The sequence below is a fragment of the Schistocerca nitens genome, chromosome 11 (assembly GCF_023898315.1).
Source record: "Schistocerca nitens isolate TAMUIC-IGC-003100 chromosome 11, iqSchNite1.1, whole genome shotgun sequence".
NCBI lineage: Eukaryota > Metazoa > Arthropoda > Insecta > Orthoptera > Acrididae > Schistocerca > Schistocerca nitens.
In genome coordinates this window covers 72,419,005-72,438,632 of record NC_064624.1, presented here as the reverse complement: position 1 = coordinate 72,438,632, position 19,628 = coordinate 72,419,005, and the positions used below count along the sequence as shown (strand labels likewise).

Genomic DNA, 19,628 nt, shown 5'->3' with positions numbered 1-19,628 from the left:
CTGCTGCGGCAGTCATTGAAAGCCTCACACATTGATTTCTTGACAGACAAATGCGTTTTATTCAGCAATTCTGTAGCTACAGCTCTATGCTTTGTTTTACATCTATGACACAGTAGTCTCTATTTCTTTAGCTGTTTCTTTACAGTAACTGTATACTGTAGAGATTGCCTCCCATTATGAACTGTTCTACTGGGTACATATCTGTCCAGTGCATGCTCAACTATTCTCTTAAACTTGAGCCAGCATTCCTCTACATACTGCTGCCCTGTGCTTAAACTTTCAGTTCCTCATTGAGATACGACACTACTAATTTTTTTATCTACTTTACTGAACACACACACACACACACACACACACACACACACACACACGTATATATATATATATATATATATATATATATATATATATATATATATATATATGCTTGTTTCAGTTATTCTTTGTACTCTGTTAGTCATTTGCTGCCACAACCATATCACGTTCACTGATGTGGACATCCTCAAAGAGATCAGGTCTATTTGTTGCCGTTAGAAACAATATATTTTCATCACGAGTGAGGTTCCTAACTGTCTGTTCTAGTTAGTTTTCAGAGAAGGCAACGGGACCGATGACCTCACTGTTTGGTCTCCTCCCCCAATTTAACCAACAAACGACTTTAATTTTTTTTTTCCTAGCAGATATGCAGCTCTGATTCCAAGAATGTTAGAACGACCTCCGTGGTAGGTTCTTTCTTCCGCATTTATTGACTTTGACCACAGCAGCAGACGGCTGTAGAGCTTAGTAGTTGGTGTCATGCGTTTGTACGGTATTATGTTGCGTTTTCTGTGTAATATATGAGTGATTTGATGGTGGAGACAGGACATCACGGAAAAACGCATATTGAGTGTGGTACTAAGTCAATACTTAATTATCATTACAGCTAACTGTCTCGAATGAAGTAGTTAGCCAATGCCTTGTAATGATGCTATAGTAACTGTTCGTACAGTTATTATATAGGTTTAATTTCATTTATTGGGCCCATTTGAATGATAACTTTGTTCCACATTTAATTCTTGTATCATCTTTGGCGCCTCTGGTTATGTTCGTAAGTAATTATTTCAGGTTATGTGTATCAGAACCAAACACTTGTTATTTTCAGTGAGCTTGTGTTTCCGCATTGCGAGCAGGAGGTGACTAGTGTTTAGACAAACATATTAGTGCACATTACGTACCTGTGCTGTTCGGCAATTACGAAAAATACCAGATCGACGTGTGGGTATGTAATATGCTTGCTGTTTTCGTTCTGTCCGATAAAATTGCATAATGTTTACCGTGATTTGGCAAAAGAACCGCCAGAAATTTTGATGTGTTGTCTATAATTACCGGAAAAGTGTATATATTCTGTGGTGGTTAGAGAAAGTGAAGGTCAATGTGAAATACTTTGTCATGGACGAAAAAAGGCCCTCATGAAGTTCACACACACGCTGCATTCATATTGTTATATTTACTTGCGTTGTGCATGCGAAGTTCGGTAACAATATTTTTGAAGGAAGGAATAGGGACAGTAAGAGTTCACTTTAATCTGTAGTTCGCCCGGGTTGTAGCGCAAACCGTTGTACTGCCGATACATCAGATTCGTTAGCACATGTTAATACAGAGTATCAGGGATTGGTTATGTTGGTATGAAAGAGAATGCTGTAGAGGGAATTCATTGTGTTGCGTTTTCCATGGATTATCAATGTGCCTATGTGCTGCATAGTTTAGTAAATAGTGTTAACTGCTGTTTGTAGTAATGTGCACGTTTCAATCTATGGAAGGATATGGGAAATGTAATTGACTCTCTAAGGCCTTATGTGTATGTGTAATTGCCATCGACAAAAGCATCCCAAAACCACAGAACATTGTCATGGGTACGCTAATGAGAAAGTAATTTCACTAAGTCTTGTTAGAGGAATTTAGTCGGTGTTAAATCTTGACAGTCAAGAATCATTTATTTTTCCATGCAACGTTCAGGCAGCAGCGTGTGTTTTTTAGTGACTGGGTAAATATTGCAGCATTGCGCTATATTAAGTTGATAATGTTGAATATAGATGACTGTATAAGGAAACAGTTGTTAAAAATACATACTAAACTGACTGAAAAAGAAGAAAGTTCTGTCTGTATGGGTGGATTTTCATGTTCTGCTTTTCTGAATACCATGAGCAAATATGAGTTTATAGATTGATTGAAAGTGCAGCCAGTATCATTGAGAAATAATTCTTTTCTACCTTGCATACGTTGCTAAGAACATAATTATAAACCTCTTACATTATTCTGTATATTAAGGAATTTGCAGGATACATTGACAGGCTTAGATATAGCTCAAGACTCATTTTAATCTTTTATTCTTCATATGTAAAATTGTATACAGTAAATAGATGTGTTTGGTAAATTCACTTTTCTTAGTTGCTTCACATGACACTTGGAAATTTATGCAACCTATGTCAGCTACCATATTCAGAATAGGATTTTATACCACAAGCAATTGCTACTAAGTAACAGCAGTAACTGTAAGTCATTTGTTTCCATTGTGTGTGGTTTTTGTTTTCTGTCAAATTGAGTTGTGTTTTCCATTAATGACAGTGAGGCTTCAGAGTCCTTATAACCAGCAAGTTGTAAATCAGTTCTTTTTATCAGGTTCTTTGTTCCTCAGCCAGTTTTAAATTTTTAATATGCATTGACTCGTTTGCTGCAGCCAGAAAATGCTGCCTGTGCACTATGTTGAATAGTAACAATTTAAACAATCACTTTTTCTTTCTTGTTTTTCAGTGGATTAGGAGAGCACTCATGGACTCAAAGGGAACTAGTTGGCTGAAAAAAGAGAAGAATGAAGTATATGCTGAACCAGGCTCCTTGGTAAATAGCTTCTTGTATTTTTTACCATTGTTTCATTAATTTCTCTGTGGAATGTGGTGTGTAAACAAGCAGATTACCTTCCCTGTTGTTTGTCAGATGAAATATTTGGTACTGGCTGTTGGTTTTGATTCTTGACCAAATGAAGTTGACTCTTGGCTGTGCAACATATTTGCAATGGATTGGTATCTTGTAATATATAATGCTGCTCTCCAATATTTAATTTGTTTTAAAATTTCTGTAGCTTATTGTTAGTGTGATGTTGGAATGCCAGTAGTTAATGATCAGTTTTGTTGTCTACTAGGAAATTGTCACATGTTCTTGAACTATTGTGGTGTTTGCAATCACTTGTTACAAATTAATTTTCTACTTTGAGATTTAGTTTGGTGTGTTGTTAATGTCTAGATTTGTTCCTTTCTTAGAAAGTGGTATTCTTAATGGATATGAGTAGGACTTTACTTGCTAGAGTGCAGATGATTCAGCTGCTACTGTAGATCAGTTTTGTGGCTTGCTGGATGAATTGATCAGATGCTCTATTTGTGGTCAGTTTTTAAGTCGACCATACCCATACAAGAGGGATATATATATATGTGGATTTATTGCAAAGACAATATGTGGCAGTCTATTTGTCATGGTGCCTGATAGAAAAATCTAAACTAATGACCTACAATATTGTTTTCCTGGTGTATTATTTTTGCTATTGCTCATCTAATCGGTTTTATGCACTCAATGTTCTTGTTAGCAATATTACTGTTCTTGATCAGTTTTTGATTTGGGCGTAGGTATTCAGAATCTATTAAATATAGGGAAGTGATATGTGACAAAGAGCTCTTATTGAAATCCTTTGAGGAGCTTAAATACTATTAAATGAAAGAGCAGTTGGTAGTATCATTTACAACCCTAAGAAGGGAATGGTGGTAATGTTGATACTAAAAGAGTAAAGGAGTGTTACAGTTTTAACTACAGAATGTTTGCAATGCTCTTTAACGAGTAGATTTTCACATTACCACTCTAAATATTTGGTAGCACATAAATTAATTAAATGTTAGTATAATCACAGAGTTAAACTGTGTGGGCTCAAATATGACACATCTGTAACACACAACATATGCCTACGGATTTGGTTCTCATAAAAGAAATAATTATAGCAGAATGTCACTGTCAGCTTCTGGCAAATTAAAACATGCTAAAGCTACTGTTAGAGCTCACTTCTTGATTCAGTATTTCTGAGATCAGCAGGATTTGAAGTTCCCAGTGTGTGGCCATCAACATTCTAAGGATAATTCTCTCCTCATTGAACTTGTTTTGAAAATATATTGTTCATTTTTTACTTCATCAAAGTGCTGTAATTAATTTGTGTTTTTGTAGCTAGGTCAAAACACTTGTGACCCTATAAAGATGTCTTTGCTCTGAATCATTCATCTTGAAAGTTTATCTAGAAGCAGTGAAAACACAAATGTATATCCATGCTAGACAATGTCACGTTATGAAAGTAGCCTTGATAGGTTTTATAAGTGCCAACTGCCAAACTCTGGGTCAAGTAGGACCTTCCTCTCCCTCCCCCCCCCCCCCCTGAAGGAAGAAAACCTTTGTACTTTCAATGTCTCACTTAACTTTCTTTCTAAGAACTTGGTGTTTGTAGTGTCTTGCTCATATTCACGATGTTCATTCTTCTAGTGATACTGTAGGTCTAGCATTGATCTCAAAATGTAAGCAGTTGGTAAAGGCAAGTCATCGTAGATTTAGCACACATGCCTTCTTATCACTTCTTTTTGGAACGACTACAGAAGTGACAACTACAGTGCACTTTCATATCGTGTTACATCTATATTGTAAATGTATCTGTTTTTCCATTAGCTCAAAGCTGTGTGACTGAGCAGTCGCTGTTCCAGCTTTTCATGTGAGGTTGTATCTGAACTAGTCCAATGGTGAAAAGCAAAACTCAGTTGCTGACAACTCAGGTGCCTCTGTCACATTTTCCAAAGATCAGAGAAAGTAAAATCCAAACACAGAAAATGTGGAGGTGATGCTGTGCTGCCTGTGGGATTGGTGAAGGACATAGGGTGACAGAATAGGGCTTCTAGGTGCAGTGTTGGGAGGCTGTACGGGGGAGGGGGGGGGAGAGTTGTGGGGTAGGTGTGTGCACTGCTCAGTGCTAGAATGAGAGCAGGGTAAGGAATAGGTGGGGCGGAGCATACAGACTAGTGAACATTGATGCTATGGGAGGTTATGGGGATGAGTGATATGTTGTAGGAAGAGTTTCCATTTTGTACAATTTAGGAAAGTGCTATCACCCTCTATGATGACATCCCCCAACACACATGACTCTGTCACTGAACAGTACCTTCCCCATTGTCTGACTGTCTCCCAACCTACAGCCCATTCCTGGTTGCCATGTCCAACTACATTCTCACACACAATTACTTCTCTATTGAAGGGTTTGCCTACAAACAAATCTGCAGTACATCAAAGGCCAACTGTATGCCACCATGTTCTGCAAATTTATTCATAGGCCACCTCGAGGGTTCCTTACTAACCACCCAGAATCACAAACCGTTCACCAGATCAAGATTCGTTGATGACATTTTTGTGATCTCCTTGGTTTGTTTATTGAACTTTATCTGATTAAGTCCATCAGACCCTCTATTAAATTGGACCATGGTTTCCCTTTTTATATCATATTTTTCTGAAACTAAGTTTTAATATGGCAAATAGTATTACAATGATTTGAGTGTCTGAAGTAGCAGTGTCAGTGAATAATACTATGAACTAAAAGTTAATACTGGCAGTACTTCTACTACTGCAGTTGCTACCACTAGTGGTTCTGGTAGTGGTGGTGATGAAAGAATCTGTAGGTGTGCAAGGTAGACTTTTTCTGATGCAGAGTGTTATGGGGAAAGGAAATGTAAGGAGACTCCACCAGCTAAGAATATTGGGAAACAATGTGGTTTGAAGGAAATGCTAAGGGTCACACTGAGGCGTGCACAGCCTAAAATTTCCTTTACAGGCTTTTCCCAGAAATGGAATTCCCATGCCTTGTCTTGTCAGTCACAAATACAGAAGCGTCCGATTCCACCCATCTGCTTTGACCCATGACGTCACAAATATGGCGGAAACGACCATACACTAAGACAACAATATGGCACCTATGATGTCATTACATAAACATGACCACTAACACAAAAATACAATTAAAAACCAACACACGCGTTCCACAAAAACCTAAGGAAACTAACAGGACAAGCTTGGGAAATTGGGGGTTTTTGGGTGGGGACAAAGTAAATACGAACAAATTTAGACGCACACCACCATACTAAACGACACAAAATGACAAAAAAAAGATGGCACAAAACTACTCAAATTCCACTAAACACAATATACAGTGGAATCGGACACTTCACTTGATCTACATAGCTCAACAGCAGCTCCCGATCCCACGAATTGGAATCGAACATTTCCCTTCACCTGTTATCCTTAAGACACCTCCACATATAGCCATCCCTTATCAGAGATGCCAGAAGTTTAGTAAGCCGCATTTCTTCACATCGCACTGAACACTTCCAGACTTCATCCAAAAATCCGAATAGTTGAAGAAATTTTATTAGAGACAACGCACTGTCCCCCATCATTGCCGACAACCGAAAACTGTTGACCCTGCCAGTCATATCCATACCTACCAAAGACATAAAAAAAGCAGTTTACCAAAATTCACACCAATAAAAAAAAAGTAACATTGACATAACAAAGCCAAAATTGTTAACTCCCTGAAAAATATTCTGCTGAAAGCACAGTCACTACAAATACCACACATGTGCAATGCTACCACGCAAATGAACATAATACGCCACGTAACACGCTACCCTTAAACACACCACCAGAGAGAACCACCAACCGCAACAATACACCACCTATGAACACGCCACACATGCAAACTAAACCAAAAACATCACCTAACACACAACACATGAACACACCACCAGAGAGCACCACCGATGACATCAAAACACCTACAAATACGCCACTCTCACAAACTAAATTCCACACCACCATGATGTCACACACCACAGTAGCCTTAAGTCATGAGTCAAAGCCGACGGGTGGGATCGGACGCTTTGGTCAACCCCCATCTCCCACATACTCATAGAGTAGCACTCCCCTTGCAAGTCAGTACTACCCATGACTGAAGCAACTGAATCACATTTTCTGCCGGGATTTACCCTACCTCTCATGCCTTGAAATGAGGAATAATCTCTTCACCCTTCCCACAGTTGTTTTGTCTCCAATTGAACTGATAAAATATTCTTGCCCATCGCTACTCCAGGCCTGCTTCCAACCTCTTGCCTCATGTCTCATATCCCTGAAACAGAGCTACATGCAGGACATGCATGTTTCCTGCAGCCCTGTCAGACATCTCCAACACAAAGGCAGGGCTACCTGTGAAAGCAACCTTGTGATTTGCAACTACCCGCCTGCAGGCACTGTGCTGTATCCTACAGAGGCATGACAACTAAATCGCTCTGTCTGCAGGAGTGACCACTGCCGAAGTGTGGCCAAGAAAGCTGGACCACTCACTTGCTGGAAGTGCCCCCAGCATGATGTGGTTCACTTCAGTAACTGCTTCACAGCTGGCTCCAACTAGATTCTATCTTCTAACACAGCATATTATTTCCTGTAACCCCTCTAGACTCAGCCTGTGCTAGTCCATGTCCCCTTTCCCTGCTCTCACTTCACCACACACACACACACACACACACACACACACACACACACTCTTCTTTCCTCCCAGTGCAATTACTATTTTCCCTTTCTCAATTTCTCTCCTCTCCTCCCCTTCCCCCTCCCACAGTACAGCTTCCCAAAACTACCTTTAGCAACTCATACTCTCTCTGCCACATCCTTGCATGCTATCACAGAGAACACATTATCTTCCCCCCACCCCTCCTCCCACTTTTACACTGCTATCCCTCTCTTGCTGCCCCGTGCCTCCTCATATCTCACAACCCACCCTAACAGATGGTTGCTCATACCAAAAGCAGATGGTCATTCCCAGTTCCTGGAGACAGTGACCATGTGTGTGTTTGTTGTGTTCCTGTGAATGTGTTCTCTATTTCAGAAGGGCTTTGTCCAGAACCTCAATTTTTTAATACTGTTTCATTGTATTTGTCTGCAAGTCAGTATAGAAAGTAAACATGCCAGATTTCATGTTAATGGGAAAGTGAACTGGAAAAAACCACACCAACCAAATCTGCAAGAAAAGTCCTCAAGATTGTTTTACCTCGTGTGTTAACTGAGAGGAGTGTTCGGTTCAGATATGTGTTAATTCCCCTGATATCAGTAACATAAAAAAAGGTCCGTGTGATATGCTAAGTGGAACATACAGTGCCGTCTGTATTTTGTTTACCAGGCTTAGAATACTAATAGTTTTTGATATCTCTATGACTCTGCTGTTGGCATCGGGGAGAATGTTAAAGAATGTGTTCCCAGAAAGCAGTTTACAAACAAGATACTGTAAGTAATGCAAAAATCCAAATCCCAAGTCATCAGCTAGCAGAAACAGGAAACTCTCAGTAAGTGAATGGCATCAAAAATCTTACTTATTATTCCCTCCCTGCCTCATCCACATCATTTTAATATTTCAAAATAAAACTGTGTGATTGGCTGACAGAAAATTCGTGTTGCAATTAGTTGTATGATATGGGTATTGTTGTTTTTAATATTAAAGCATCTAGTTGTACCCACTGATTTCATTATACTACTGTTTTTTTTTATATGATGCGCATTTCATATTTCATATAAAATAGTTAATGATAAGTAAATAAAGATTATGGAAGTAGGAAATATGATCGAAAATAGCAGCATAGGAAAATGAAGTGCAAGATGCTAATAAATTTTCAAATATGTTGTCACTGACCATTCATATAACTTTTTGATCATTACCATTGAAATGCACCTTACTGTCACTGAGAAGGCCACTCTCTGAAAAGAATGAGTCATATATTCTTTAGAAGTGTCATAGACTTATAATATGTGATACTTGTTTGTAATATACCTAAAATTGTCTTCTTAAAAGAACTCCTAGCAGATATTTTTTTACTATTCACCACAGGTTCAGTTACACACATCTACCACGAAAGTAAAAGAAGAATTGGATGAGCAAGTGAACAAACAGGTAAGTCTAGAATTTGTGTGACTGTATGAAATTAAGCAGTGTCATGTTATGGCTCAGTTTTGGTGAATATAATATAGATTGGCTTGATGCACTTCTATAAACCTCTTAATCTCTGATGACTGTCACCTACTACATTCATTCGAACTTGCTTCTTGTCTTTATGCCATAGTCTCCCTCTACACTTTTTACCCTCATATATACCTCCATTACCAAATTGACTATCCCTAGATGCCTCAGAATTTGTGCTATTAACAGGTCCCTTGTGTTAGTGAAATTGGTCCCTATGTTCCTCCCTCATTTGTTTTGTGTACCCATGAAATCTTCAGCATTCTTCTGCAGCACATTTCAGATGCTTCCATTCTCATCTTGTCTGAATTGCCTATCATTTATGTTTGACTTCCATTCAGGGCTGCACTGCAAATATCTTCAGAAAATACTTCCTAACACCTAAATTTATATTAGATGTGAACAGTCCTCTTTATTAGGCACATGTTCCTTGATATTCCTAGTCTTCACTTTATTTCTTTCTTACTTCAGCCATTGTCAATTACTTTGGTGCCCAAATAGCAAAAGTTGTCTGCTACTTTTAGTGTCTCATTTCTGGTTGAAACTCAACATTGACTGATCTATTTCAGCTAGATTCTATTGCTTTTATTGATGTTTGTCGTACAATCTCTTCTAGTAATACTATACAATTTTACTCTTCCAGCTTTTACCTCCCACAAATCCCTTCATTGACAATTTCAAGATGCTGGTTTTGTTGATAGAATTAGATTGTCATTGGTAAACACACAGTTTCCTTTATCGTCCAGATTTCCTTCATGTCTTCATCGTACAGAGTGCATATCAGATGTACGCTACAAGCCTGTCTCATTTCCTACGCAATGCTTCCATTTCATGTCTTTCAGCTCTTACCACTGGAGTCTGGTTTCTGTGAAAGTTGCAAACAAACTTGGGCTTCCTGTCTATTTATTCTGCTGCTGTTCAAATTCCAAAGAGTGCAGTCAACTCCACATTCTCAAAAGCATTTCAGTAAATCTGCAAAAGCTGTAAACACAATTTTGTCTAAGGTAAGCCATAGTATCAATATTGCTTTGTGTTACATGTTCCTGGTACCCAAAGTGATCTTATGTAAGCTTAACCCTCTAAAAGCTTTTCCATTCTTGCAAGCATGATATATTAATCTGATGGTCTGGTCTGATAGTATTCACACATGTTAGCACCTGCCTTTCTTCGAATTTGAATTATTACATTCTGGTTGATGTATAACTTTGTCAGCTATCTCGTATCTTGCACAAAAGTGGAATAATTTTGTCATGGATGGCTTTCCCAAGTATCCCAATAATTCTGAGGGAATGTCATCAACTGCAATGGCCTTGTTACGACTTTGCTCTTTCAGTGTTGTATCAAATTCTGGCCATCTCATAAAATCTCCAGTTTTGTCTACAACTACTTCCTTTCCCCTTTCTGGAGCAAGTTTGTTCCCCTTTGCCTTACAACCATTCTTGTTTAGCCATATTGCATGTTCTGTTAACATCATTCCAGTAACGTCTGTATTCCCTTTTGTCTGTTTTAATAGCCACATGTTTGTATTTTCTCTTCTCATCAGTTAAATTCAGCATCTCATGAGTTGTTAAGGTATTTGTACTAGGCCTTACTTTTTACCTATGTTTCCTCCTGCCTTCACTGTTTCATCTCAAAGCTGCCTATTCATCACCCAGTGTATAATTACCATCTATTTACCACTTGCTGCCTAATGCTCATTTTCAAACTATCAATGATTTTTGGTTCATTGATCTTACCCAAATCCCATGTACTTAAATTCTACTTTTACCATTTCAACAACATTACTCTGCAGTTAATAAAAACAACTCTAGCCAGATTCCACATTTATCACTGGAAATGTTTTGCAGATCACAATCCTGTTTTGAAATCTTTGTATTTGACATTACATAATCTGCTTGAAACCTTTTGGTTTCTCCAGGTTATTCCACATACACAAGCTTCTTTCATGATACTTCAAACAAGTGTTTGCAGTGACTAATTCATGCAATTTGCAAAATTCTACCATGCAGCTTCCCCCATTCAGTCATTTATGCCATTGGTTGTTCTCGTAACTATTGTGCATCCTGTTCCTACTATTGAATTTCATTACTTTCTAGAATTGGCTTTCATCTTCCTTAGCTATTGAATAATTACTCATCAAACTTTTTCATATTCCATTCTTCTGCTGGTCTTGTTGCCATACAAATTTCTACCACTGTTGTATTTCCTTCGTGCCTATTTCAGCTATGGTAATTCATTGACATTGCTGTTGATAATAGCTTACTCGTGTTCCTATTTTCTTGCTCATTACTGGGGCTCTTCCTGCATGACTCCTATTTGATTTTTTGTAGATAATCCTGTACTGACCTGACCAGAAGTCTTGTGCTTTCTGCCACTGCACTTCAGCTCTTACTACAACTGAATACAACCTATCAATGGTTCCTTTTTAAAGTCTCTAACCTCCCTAGGCTGTTGTCGTCATCATCGTCAGTTCAGAGACTGGTTTCGTGTAGCTCTCCATACTACCCTATCCTCTGCAAGCTTCTTCATCTCAAAGTACGTACTGCACTCTACATCTTTTTGAATCTGCTTAGTGTATTCATCTCTTTGTCTCTCTCTTTGACTTTTACCCTCCACACAGCCCTCCTATACTAAATGGGGGATCCATTGATGCCTCAGAACATGTCCTACCAACAGATACCTTCTTCTAGTCAAGTTGTGCCGCAAATTCCTCATCTCCCCAATTCTGTTCAGTACCTCCTCATTAGTTACATGATCTACCTATCTAATTTTCACCATTCTTCCGTAGCACCACATTTCAAAAGCTTCTATTCTCTTACACACACACACACACACACACACACACACACACACACACTCAGGGAGCTGAGACCACACTGCCAAGCTGTGCTCTCAGCTCTCTGAGACCGTGTGCAAATGAGTGTCTACTGCTGACAAAGGCCTTAATGGCCGAAAGCCTTAATTGTGTGAATCTTTTTATTGTGACTTAGCATCACTGCTGTATCATGAGTAGAGACTTTCCTTCTCTGGTATTGTTACATTCCATTCTGGATTTTCCATTGTTTGATGTTTGCTTCTGTTCTCTTCTTGTTTAAAAAGTTTGTCATCCATTTTGTCCTCTTACATACAAGACTACACTCCAAACAAATGCTTACAGAAAAGAATTCACAACAGTTAAATCTATACTCAATGTTAACAAATTTGTCTTCTCGAGAAAAGCTTTACCTGCCATTGCCACCCTACATTTTATATCCTATGTACATTGACCATCATCAGTTATTTTGCTCCCCAAATAGGAAAACTCATATACTACTTTGTGTCTCATTTCCTAATATAAATCCCTCTGCATCACTGATTTCATTCGACTACATTCCATTTTCCTCATTTTGCTTTTGTTGATGTTCATCTTATATTCTCCTTTCAAGACACTGTTCCTTCTGTTCAACTGTTCTTCCAGGTACTTCACTGTCTCTGACATAATTAAAATGTTGTCAGCAAACCTCAAAGTTCTTATTTCTTCTCCATGGATTTTAATTTCTGCTCCGAATTTTTCTTTTGTTTTCCTCACTGCTTGCTCAGTATACAGATTCAATACCATCAGGGCTAGGCTACAACCCTGTCTGACACCCTTCCCAACTGCTGTTTCCCTTTCATGCCCCTCAACTCTTTAAAACTGCTGTCTGGTTACTGTACAAATTGTACATAGCCTTTTGTTCCCTGTGTTTGATCCCTGCAACATTCGGAATTTGAGAGAGAGTAATCAAGTTAACATTGTCAAAAGGATTCTTCAAGTCTGCAAATGCTAGAAATATAGGGTTTCCTTTCCTTAATCTGTGTTGCAAGACAAGTTGTAGGGTCAGTATTGCCTCATGTTTTCAAACATTTCTATGGAATCAAAACTGATTTTTCCCAAGGTCAGCTTCTACCAGTTTTTCCATTCATCTGTAATGTATTCGTGTTAGTATTTTGCACCCATGACTTACCAAACTAATAGTTTGGTTATTTTCACGTCTGTTAAAACCTTCTTTCTTTGTGATTGGAATTATTATATTCTTCTTGAAGTCGGAGGGTATTTCACCTATCTCCTACATCCTACTCACCACATGGTAGAGGTCTGTCAGGGCTGGCCTTTCAAAGGCTGTCAGTAGTTGTAATGGAATGCTGTATACTTTCAGGGCCTTGTTTCTACTCAGGTCTCTCACTGCTTTGTCAAATTTGTCATGCCGTATCATTTCTCCCATTTCATCTTCATCTACATCCTGTTCTATTTCCATGATATTGCCCTACAGTAATTACCCTTCTATAGACCCTCTATATAATTCTTCCACCTTTCTGCTTTCTCTTTTTCACTTAGAACTGGTTTTCCATCTGAGCTCTTAATATTCATCCAAGTGCTTCTCTTTTCTCTAAAGATCTCTTCAATTTTCCTGTAGGCAATATCTATCTTACTTCTAGTGATATATGCTAATCCTGCTATGATATGTAATACTCCACACTCAGACATATAGACTGCCTGGCATGCTTTTCTGATAACATCCTCTTGAGTCGACTCTGCCTGGAGATCTGAATGGGGGACTATTTTACCTCCTGAATATTTTGCCTAAGATAATTTCGTGCAGTAAAGGAAACAAAGAAAAATTCGGAGTAGGTATCAAAATGCATGGAGACGAAGTAAAAACTTTGAGGTTTGCCGATGACATAGTAATTCTGTCAGAGACAGCAAAGGACTTAGAGGAGCTGTTGAACGGAATGGACAGTGTCTTGAAAGGAGGATATAAGATGAACATCAACAAAAGCAAAACGAGGATAATGGAATGTAGTCAAATTAAATCGGGTGATGCTGAGGGAATTAGATTAGGAAATGAGACACTTCAAGTAGTAAAGGAGTTTTGCTATTTAGGGAGTAAAATAACTGATGATGGTCGAAGTAGAGAGGATATAAAATGTAGACGGGCGCAGTGGCAAGGAAATCGTTTCTGAAGAAGAGAAATTTGTTAACATCGAGTATAGATTTAAGGGTCAGGAAGTCATTTCTGAAAGTGTTTGTATGGAGTGTAGCCATGTATGGAAGTGAAACACGGGCGATAACTAGTTTGGACAAGAAGAGAATAGAAGCTTTCGAAATGTGGTGCTACAGAAGAATGCTGAAGATAAGGTGGGTAGATCATGTAACTAATCAGGAGGTATTGAATAGGATTGGAGAGAAGAGAAGTTTGTGGCACAACTTGACTAGAAGAAGGGATCGGTTGGTAGGGCATATTTTGAGGCATCAAGGAATCACAAATTTAGCATTGGAGGGCAGCGTGGAGGGTAAAAATCGCAGAGGGAGACCAAGAGATGAATACACTAAGCAGATTCAGAAGAATGTAGGTTGCAGTAAGTACTGGGCGATGAAGCAGCTTGCACAGGATAGAGTAGCTTGGAGAGCTGCATCAAACCAGTCTCAGGACTGAAGACCACAACAACTACAACGATTTCGTGAAGAAGAAAAACCGAGAGAGCTACAGTTTCGCATTGCTTTCAGCCATTGGCATTATTGGTACAGGAAGTTGGTTAATGCTACAAGGCCAGGTCAGTTGATAATCCAGACCATTGCTCCTGCAACTGCTGATAAGTATTTTGTCCATCTTGAGGATCCATGTCTAAGTTTGATATCTCCTCAGATAATACTTATTTGTGTTTGCACCTAACACTGTTTTCAAAGTTGTTGACATATAAGGAACCCTGCCTCAGCAGTGTCCATGGTTCATTTGGGGTGGGGACTGTGAACTATTGTTTAAAGTGCTGTCTTTGAGCAGGAGCAATAGTTCTAGCATGTATATCTGTAGAATTACTTCGTTATCTATATGAAGATAAATAACAATTCTGTATGACTGCATTGGTACACATACAAACCAACAGATGAAAACTGTTGCTAGGTCTCAGATTTGAGGCTGTAACTCCTAGTTTCAGGATCAGTTACTTAAACAATTAGCCTAACCAAGCATGCTTCCAGGGCTGCCAAGGGGATTTCACTTGGGTGTCCTCATAGATTTTCGTCTTAGGTTCAGGATTTGAAGGTCAGTGGCCAGCCAATTATTTGGTAAAGTAGTATGATGCCGTCCTCCATAAAAGTAGAAACAAGAAATGCATTTGGCAATTGGGTGATTTGTGATTGGTGGCAAGTGTAAAAAATGTATTGTATAGTTGTCTGTACCTGAGTGCATAGGATAATATTATAATAATCATAAAATTGGTGGTTCAGGTCACAGTAAGTGCTACCAGTTCTTTTAGTTTTATTTAAATGCCATATGTAAAGCAAATGGTAATTTTAATTCATGCTGGGTCATACTTTTCTAATAGTTATTTTTAGTTAAAAGTTACATGAAAATGTGAGTCGTTAAAAAATTACATTTTGGTACAAAAATGGAGAGCATCAAATTGAAAATAAATAAATCTCGCATGAATGTATCAAAATTTTTGTTTTAATATGTTGAATGTTAAAAAATATGTAATTTTTACCAAACTATTACAATTCAGTATTTGTTAAATTTGCAAGTTGTTAGTAGACTTGGAAGTTCTTAAAAAGTAGTAGTTCCTACTAGATCTGAACCAGCAACTTTTTCATTAAGGCACTTTTATGCTATTCTTCCAATTACCAGCAATTGTGTTAATAAATAGGAAATGTTTTGTAGTAGGCAGCACTCAGAAGTCTTCTGATCTTCAAAGTCAATTTTTTTTAGTTTGGTTACTGCCTAGTGCTGGTTTAGGAAATTGATGTTCCAGCACTAAACTCCAAATACTGTAAGTCTGAAGGAAATTGAAGAGGATGATCTGCAAGACACCCTTTTCAGTCAAGTTATTATTGTCACATGGATGTGTCCATAATGGTTAAGGTGGCAGCCCATAAAATGCAAGAAATCTAGGTATAACTTATCAGTGCAGCCAAAATAAATTTTTACATCTGTTGTTAGACAAATCTCTAATATTAGACAGTCACTAGATCACTATGTGAACGTTTCTGATTAGCTTAAATCACCCAGTATTCAAAATTGTATTGGCTGATTGCATTCAGCAGAACAGTGAGTGAATAGAGCAGTCAATTTTACTTGATGAATGACTGTAGGATTCATTTTTATTCATGCAGATGAACTGTTTTCTTTCCAAAATCATATAGGAGAAAAAAATTATCTGCTGTTTAGGTCTTTAGCTCCAAACATGTTTGCTGTGCCTCTTCTTACAACTTGAAATGACCTGTGCATTTTTCTATTCCCATGAAATGCCAGTGTTCCATAAAATAATAGTTCCATTGCCAGAGGTGATCCTGCAACATCCACTTGTTTTATTTCATCTGATGGCTTCCCCTTCAGGTCTAGTGGTAAATTGTGTAGAAAAAGTTTGGTTTTTCCTTCTCCCTCCTGTCCCCACTTTAGTCAATTATGTATGTGTAATTTTAGTATCTGTGCTGTAGTAAGAAATGTGAAATGCATTTTTATGTTCTTTAGTGGAGAAAATTTCTAAGGCAAAGCATTGTAATTATGTCTTTTCTGTTACTGTCTTCCGTTTTGCTACAATCCGCATCATTGTCAACTATCAACTGTAGAGATGTCTTTGATCCCTTTTCTAAAATTTTTCTTCAGAAGTTCTGAGGTTTTCGTTTTTTGTTTCATGTTTTGCAAGATATGATGTTGCTTATAAATTAATGTAAGCTTCTTATATAAGCTGTCTTGGTGGTTCTCATATGTTCAACTTTTGGTTGGCCATGGGGATTCAGGGGATTTAGCTTCATTTGAATTTGCTGTACAGATATCTGCTGTCATGTAACTATGTAATGTTGTTAACATTTGCAGGTCCTCACTGTATTCCACAACATTCCCCATGCTGGGTGTATTGGCTGTTATGTCATGTTCGATCACTTTATCAGGTTTGTTAGGCAGAAGTATGTTCCTGTCTCCCAGAGTTTGTATTTAACAGTAGCAATCTGTGATGCTTCAGTAGTCCTGTGCTCATGTTCCAATCTCTGTATTTAGGGAATTTATTATTTTGGGCATGTCTATTACTAACAGAATAAATATTCTCCTGTTGTGTGGTTTTTCTAAACAGTTACACAGGCTAATTTTGGGAAAACATGTTTTGTAGATTTTCACAGGAATTTTTGTTTTCACAGCTGTGCTAATGTCACAGGACATGATTTTGAGATGAAAGAGTTCAGTTTGTCCTCTCAAAATTTAGATCTACATTTTGCATGGATTCTCTAAATCTCCTTAATGAAATGGATGGACAGCATGGCTCATGTTGTCTATATTTGGTCAACCTCATGTCATGTTGTACTTTATTGATGTAATTTTCCTCCAAATCTTTTGCACTGTTTGAATTCATGCATCTTCAATTATGCAGCTGACAAGTATATATATCCTGTCACTGCAGTATGATACAGGATTTTGATTCGTATACAATATTTACCAGACTCTTTCTTAAGCATTAATGTACTATGGTGGGTGGATGTTGGAACTCAAATAGTTACTTTTTCCACATCACATTTGACACTTCAAAATTATTTTTTCCTCACATTTGATACTTACCTGCATGCAGATTCCAAATTTCAGTAACATGCAATGAGATAAATGCAGATTTATCTCATTGTCCAGTACTTATTTTTCATGATAATGTATTACTGCCTGTGTTCTGTGGTGCATCTTTTAGTGGGTCCTCAGCATGGAATATATGATTTTGTAGCTAATTATTTCTACTTTTCCTTCCAGTGTTGCGTACAATGCCACTGTTAGTTAATGAAACTCTGGATCTTGTCTTGAATGCATATACAATTTTCTAAGAGTAAGAGGATTGCTTATTGAATGGGTGTGAGGCTACAAATTTAAGTGTTCTGGGTTCCATCCCAGGCATCATCTGTCACTTTTTCACATGGAAATTGTCTATGTGGAAAATGACAGTTTCCATTACAGTGTGAAGCTCTAGGTTCTCATGTAACTTACTGTGTCAGTCAGTTCAAAAGTTGGAGGAAGCCAGTGGTGTACCACATCCAGTAAGACAATGTCTAACAGAGCACTAAGATGTTAATAACTAACTCCAGGTTGTTGAAAGCTTTACTTTTACTTCAGGTTTGCATTAGTTTTTGTGACATTAGACATGTATTTTCCTCAGTACCAAAATTAGGTGACCCACACTTAGATCTGCATATAACTGCTTATTGTCTTTACAGGTGGTTTTCTGACCTAAAAAATGCATTCTGCATATAACCTGCTAGTTGCTTAGTTTCTTCTTGACCATAGTGCCCTCATTGGCTTTGCAGAGGTACCCTATCATGTTCCACTGAATAACATAGGTCAGAAAATAGGGAGCTGAGATCATCATAAAATCAAATGTTCTTGGCACATTCAGAGGGGGGGGGTGGGGAGAGAGAGAGAGAGAGAGAGAGAGAGAGAGAGAGAGAGAGAGAGAGAGAGAGAGAGAGAGAGAGAGAGAGTAGTAGTAGTAGTAGTAGTAGTACTGGTAGTAGCTCCTTGGCAAGGATGAAATAATCTCTGCTTGGTTGATATTTGATGTGTCTACCTCCAAGGTAAACAGAAATTTGATTTCAAATGTTCATCATGTTTTTCTGACATTTCCTACGTCCTGTAGGACCTCCTCAGTATGAATCAATTGGAATGAAAGTAAATCTAATTTGACGTGACACATTTTCTTGTTACCTAATGCCAGTAAGTGAATACATGTGACCAATAGCTTTTTAGCCCCACTTGATGTGTAACACAATCACAAGAACAGAAGCTTTGAATTTGCCATTCTTTCTTTTTTCAGTTTCTTAAAGATCCACCAAGGATTGTAATGCCTAGTCTTCGTATAAAGCAAGACCTTGAACTGAAACGGGATTTAGATGGCGTTGAGCATGATGTAAGTTTTCACATCGGTGATGCATTGTGCATGAAGTACTGTATGAATATCATGAAATGCATTGGGTGCAGTACATTCCAGTGATCATAAATGATGAATCATTAAAACCTAGGATATTACCACTTCTCCAGAATTTTTATAGTATTTCAATTGACTGTAGGTATATTGTTCTGTTGTATGTAATGGTATTTGAATGAAACTTGTAGGAAACATAAGTTTATTAACTGTAACACATCGTAATTTTATTGTACATGTAAATAATAAATGTCTCAAATTCGTTCTTGGAACAAATGTACCAAAGAAGACTTCTTCGCAGCAGCTGTCAATTTGTCTGTGTCACAGTTCTGTAATAGAAAAGATGTAGGACATAAATCAATCAACTGTAAGCAGTATGTTATCAGATAAGTATGGTATTTGTCATACTATTTATTTTCTCTGAAGTATTTAATGAAAAACATACTGCATTACTGGAATTATGTTTGCTCTGTGTAAAGACAATGGGTTTATCCAGTACGAATGACATAAATTTACAGTGTAATGGAACATTGCTTATCCCAAACTGCTTGCAAAGAGAAAACATTGTGTTAGCAAGAATTCTTGTAAACAGCATTAAATTTGGCACATTACAGTG

At 37.9% G+C, this 19,628-nt stretch overlaps 1 protein-coding gene across 5 annotated transcripts; it reads left to right on the top strand.

Moving 5' to 3' along the window:
- The first annotated feature begins 756 nt into the window (after positions 1-756).
- Positions 757-19,222, top strand: LOC126213291 (uncharacterized). 5 transcript variants are annotated; one of them, XR_007541133.1, is made up of 5 exons: positions 780-891; positions 1,142-1,258; positions 2,791-2,877; positions 8,981-9,043; positions 18,905-19,222. XR_007541133.1 is itself a non-coding variant. In XM_049940962.1 (4 exons), the coding sequence occupies exons 2-4, from the start codon at positions 2,809-2,811 to the stop codon at positions 19,079-19,081; spliced, it is 309 nt and encodes a 102-aa protein (XP_049796919.1). In that variant the 5' UTR covers positions 757-891; positions 2,791-2,808; the 3' UTR covers positions 19,082-19,222. The 5 variants fall into 5 exon arrangements, 4 of the variants coding, with proteins under 4 accessions (XP_049796919.1, XP_049796918.1, XP_049796920.1 ...); XM_049940962.1 differs by lacking the exon at positions 1,142-1,258 and having other exon boundaries at positions 757-891; XM_049940961.1 differs by lacking the exon at positions 780-891 and having other exon boundaries at positions 1,096-1,258.
- Positions 19,223-19,628: the final 406 nt, after the last annotated feature.

Coding starts and splice junctions, on each gene's coding strand:
- LOC126213291 (XM_049940962.1), top strand. CDS start 2,809: ATGGACTCAAAGGGAACTAGTTGGCTGAAAAAAGAGAAGAATGAAGTA. Junction 2,878..8,980: donor ATGCTGAACCAGGCTCCTTG/GTAAATAGCTTC, acceptor TATTCACCACAG/GTTCAGTTACACACATCTAC. Junction 9,044..18,904: donor ATGAGCAAGTGAACAAACAG/GTAAGTCTAGAA, acceptor TTCTTTTTTCAG/TTTCTTAAAGATCCACCAAG.